At 54.9% G+C, this 4,952-nt stretch overlaps 1 protein-coding gene across 10 annotated transcripts in view; it reads left to right on the plus strand.

Moving 5' to 3' along the window:
- The window catches only part of MSI2 (musashi RNA binding protein 2), a 393,393-nt gene that overhangs the window by 356,400 nt on the left and 32,041 nt on the right, over window positions 1–4,952 (plus strand). Inside the window, exon 10 of one of the 10 annotated variants that reach the window (XM_006758686.2) lies at window positions 801–1,155. The exons of the other annotated variants lie outside the window; for them this stretch is intronic. Coding sequence (XP_006758749.1) covers window positions 801–841 — 41 coding nt within the window. The 3' untranslated portion in view covers window positions 842–1,155. Of the gene's footprint in view, window positions 1–800; window positions 1,156–4,952 lie in introns of those variants that run through there. 10 annotated transcript variants of the gene reach the window in all.

Raw genomic sequence — 4,952 nt, forward strand, 5'->3', positions numbered from 1 at the left:
CTCTCCTGTGATGTGCGTGGATCCTGCACCCTCCGGCCCCTCTGATTCCATCCTAGGGGGACAATTCGAGGTAGCTACTGGACAGAAGCGGAAGACACCCAGGTCTGGAGAGCCACTAAGGTTCTTACCTTGTGTGCTTCCACTCAAAACCACGTATTCCTTCCCCCTCCGGGTTTGGCTCAATTGATAGAGGTCCCAGGTTCGATTCTGGTCAAGGGCACCCAGGTTGTGGGCTCGATCCCCATTGTGGGGCATGCAGGAGGCAGCCAATCAATGACTCCCTCTCGTCATTGATGTTTCTGTGTCTCCTCTCCCTTCCTCTCTGAAATCAATAAAAAATATATTAAAAAAACAAACAAACATGTATCCCTTTGAGGAACCTACAGTCTAACCTTTCCTGGGGTCCTCCTTTTCACCCGAATCGGCTCTCTCTGTGAATCCCCATCTCATCCGTGGGTGCCCAGCAGCCCTCTCAGTGGAGCCCCACTTCGCCTGTGCCAACCTTCTTGGGGCTCATGAACATAGTGTAATGCTCTGATAAAGAGGGCTCGATGCCTTTGGGGAATTATTAGAGTAGGGAGTAGTTCTTTTCTAGGAAGATGGGGTGATGGCGGCCGGCCACTGCGCAACCGGCTCCTTGCTCCCAGGCCCAGGTGTCCCCCATACGCCCCGCCCCAGCCCCTCGGATCAATATGTAGGCTCGAATTATGATCCCGGTCAGTGGCTCCCTGCTCTCTCTCTTTTCCCCCTCTGGACTCTTAGTTTAATCTGTTAACTTCTGTTCTTATTTCACTTTGCAGACTATTTGCCGATTTCACAAGACATAATTTTTATCAACTAGCTCTTAAGAGAGGCATAACAAATTGGGGTTTGCTACCAATGCTAGAGAGAGGACCCAGTCCCGCCGGGGCCAGCCCAGCTGCTGTCAGTGCCCACTGAGCTCTCCTAGCTGCCTGTCTGAATGAATGCTCTTTTGCTCGTTTAATTCATGGAAAAGACTCGTGTCCTCATTGCTTCACACAGTTTTTTAAACGTATTTTATTCTCCGGTCCCTGCCCATTTTGCTTCCTGTATGCACTGTGAACGTCCTCCCCACCTCCCCCACCTGCTGCCTTCCCTAGAATGTAACCGGCCAGAGGGAACTTCTCACAAACTGTAGGCTCATTGGGCATTTCATGGGGTGAGCTTGGAAGTGCTGGTGGGCCACGGGGATGGGTGATGGGTGCCTTGGGGCACCTCTGTCCTGTGTGGACACAAAAAGTGACCACACACACACACACACACACACACACACACACACAGTTCCCTGAATACCAATGTGAGAAACTTAATCTGGAAGAAAAACTGTATTAGCAGGATCTGGTTGTCTGTCTTTGGGCCAGTCCTTCAGCGGCTGCTGCCATGATAATTAGCAACCAGTCTTCCAGGAGGGACAGTGGAGCCCCCGGGGGCTGCCACATCACAGGCACTGTGGGCACCGATCCACACCAGGCCTCCTTCCCCGCACCCCACCCTCACCCCCCGCCCTGCTGGCCCACCGGGGAAGGAGTGGACAGGACTCCGGGGGTGTGTCCTGATCAGCGGCACCCCTGATGGTCACCCCAGAAGGGCTATCTTTTCCCATGATCCTGGCCCCTCTGCTCCCCATTTGAAACCCCCCACGCTCTTGGATTAATCAAGTACAGCTCAGGTGGACCCTCAAGAGTCGCCCCTTGGTTCACGCTCACAGTTTGTGAGAATGGCCTGTGCGCTTCCATTGGGTGCGTTCGATGTGAGCAAATCCGTGTTTGAATGTCAGTGTCCCTGAGACCCGCCCGTGCGGCTCTGCTCACCTCATTAAAGATGCTTGATGGAATAATTGGTCAGTTTCTTTTCTTTTCCCGCTGGCTTTTTCATGAGTGCCAATTTTTTTTTTAATCTCCATGGCTTTTCCCCCTTTATTTTGTTCCGCTATGGATTGCTTTGCTTTGGTGAACTTGCCCTAATATGCTTGCCTCCCCAACATTTTAGCCATTGTGAATTTTCTTCATGCCTGCAAACGGCTCATCTGTGCTTCTCCCTAATGACGGGTCCCCTCCCACCTCCCACCTCCACCCATAAACAACTGAGGTAGAAAAATAAATTGTTTACCACGGACATGCTGTGTGCTGCTGTCTCTTAGCCTGACAGTGTCCTGCTCTCGCTCCGGGGAAGGTGACTGCACTGAGTGACTGGGACCAGTGACAGCCCAGTGCCGTTTCTGAAAGCACGGCCTCCCCCCGGCTGCCGCCTGTCCCCAGCCCCCCTGCTTCCTCGTGTCCCTGCACTTGCTCAAGGTGGTCCTGTCCTTGAGCAGAGACCGCATCTGCATGCCAGCTGCACGGTGCGCCCCACGCCTCTTCCTCTGCCACCACTCCTGCCCTCGAGCGGGAGCGCCAGTGGGACATCCAAGCCCCTCACATCTGCGCACCAGGTGTGTGTGAGCTCATGCACGTGCGTGTGCACACCGGCCGACATGCGGCCTGCACGGCGCTTGCTTTCCCAGCTCCCCTGCACGGCGCAGGTGGCAGGAGGCACCTGTGGTCCTGGGCATGGAGCTAGAAGACCTTGTTTTCGGGCCCCACTTAGGCACATTGTAACCACGTCACCTTGAGCAGGTGACTTAGCTAAGCCCTGGGGACAGTAGCGCCCAGTTAGTTAGGTGGTTACACTTAGATAGGATGATGTGTGCAGGTGAACATATCTTGTAAATGAGTAAATGCTCTACAGTGGAAAGGTTAGAAACGGGCCCTGATGTTGCTGCCATGTCACTGTCCGGCTTGGTTTTCCTTCCTCGTCACCCGTGGAGGTGCCTGCTGGTGGGTCTGCTTCTCAATGAAGAGAATAAACAGGATGTCAGGGTGAAGCCAGGGAGCTGCTGGGACTGCTGGCCCACCTCACGCCCACCCCTTCTCCCCCCTCCTTCCCTCTGCATTTACCGATCATCAGACACGGGCACATGCCAAGTATCTGGACATGAATAAGGCTCATTCCTTCAAGACACAGTCCAGCCGAGGGAGGGAGCCAGGGCCAGATCCACTGAGCACCACGGGACGGGTGCCCAGCTCAAGAGGGAACCTGTCTGCTGTGAGGGGACGGATGGCTGCTGTCCAGCTGGGGGCAGTCAGGGGTGCCCCTAGAGAAGGTGGACTGGGTCTTGCAGAGTTCAGTGGATTCGCTAAGTGAAAAGGGGAAGTGGGTGTATCCCAGGCAGAGAAATGACACCCTTGGACACTGAATCCGTTTTAAGGAAGAAAATTCAAAAGTAAGTAAGAAAACACAAAATGACAATGGCCTGAACAAAGTAGGAATTGTTTCTCTCTCCCGTGTGAGAGAAGCCTGGTGCAGCTTCATGGAGTCAGGTCTTGGCTTCTCCTGTCTTCTTGTTCTCTTCTTCTGCGTAAGGCTCCAGCTCATCAGAAGGCTGCTTGGCTCCAGTCATTACATATTCACCCCAGAAGAGCACATCGCTCCCCTTTAATTATACTGTTTAGAAGTCACGTGTGACACTGTGCTTAGATCCCGGAGTCAGACCTCAGTCACATGGCCAATTCTAGCTACAAGGGAACCTCGGAAAAGTCTGTATTCCAGGTAGCTGTGTACCCAGCGAGAAACGGGGCTCGGTCCTGTGGAAGAGTGGGATGGGCCGTAGGGGACACTTAACAACCTCCACCTCAAACCCGAGAGGACGCACTGCTGGTCCCCTCGGAGTGTCCTCGTGGGGAGCCCCCGTTGCTCCTGGCTGGGATCCAGGGTGGAGCCCCCCGGTGAGTGACGGCTGGTTGCTCACGAGCAGGCAAGCTCATCTAGAAATGTCGACACAGGGTGGCTGGCTTCCAGGTACGTTGCCCTGACCACGCGCCCACGCACGGGGCCCCCACAGCTGTGGGTCCCAGCACTTCAAACCACGTGCTCCCTTGTAACGGAAGCTCCTCCTGACACAGCAGCCTGCACATCTGTTTCACCGCAGCCCTCATCGGCACTCCCTTCCTCTCCAGGGATTACCCCTCCACAGATGGGGCGGAAACCAGGTTTTAAACCACAAGCTAGCTCCTCCCGAGGCCAGCCCGCACCTCTGCCACCTGGCCCTGTGCACGTGGGGCTAATCCTCTCGTTTGAATATTAAAGGCAAGCTTAGTCCCAAAAGCCCACCCAATACTTGAATAGATGGGAAAGCAAAAATCGGCAGCGCCCCCCAAATCCTGCGGGGGTGGGGCATGCCGCTGCCTCTCCCTCCACGTGGACGGTCAGGGCTGATGCTATTCCCAGATGGGAGCAGAGCGCAGGCCCTAACAGGCACTTACTGAATGTTTGCGGAAATGAATTGGCGCAATCGGAATGGACGGGAATTGCGGGTCTCACTTTCGATTAGCTTTCTGTGCCTCTGGAAGCTCCTCTGCATGAAGAGAGGGAAGCATGCCTCACCCAGCTCTCCGTGCGTGGTGCTAAAGCCCGAATACTCTTCTCAGGCGGGGAGTCAGGGACCGAGTTCTTGCCTCTAGCTTGCTAGGAGAGTAAGGCCACCTCTGGGCCTCAGTTTCCCCCTCTGTCAAATGGGGCTATTGATCCTTGTCCTGTCCTCTTCCTTGCAGGTTACTGAGACTAGGGATGAGCTAGGGAGGAGTCACAGGCTCTTCTTGGAAAGCTTTCAGGAACAGGCGACATCTGAATGGGGTTTTGAAGCACAAATAGAAGTTCGCCAGGCAGATGATGAGGGAAAGGATAGTGTCATATCCATGCCTGAGCAGAGGGCCCAGCCGGCTTGGTCAGGGGCAGCAGTGAGGTAGGCTGTGGACACGACTTCACCTGCCTTCTCTGTGGGCTGCATGGTGCTCACCAGATCCCAGCTCCCCCGGCACTGCCCTCCTCACTTCCTTCACACCTTCCAGGTGCCCGTACCACCAGCTCACAAAGTCTCCAGTAAGCCTACCAGC

This window comes from Myotis davidii, unplaced genomic scaffold, assembly GCF_000327345.1.
Source record: "Myotis davidii unplaced genomic scaffold, ASM32734v1 scaffold595, whole genome shotgun sequence".
Classification (NCBI taxonomy): Eukaryota; Metazoa; Chordata; class Mammalia; order Chiroptera; family Vespertilionidae; genus Myotis; species Myotis davidii.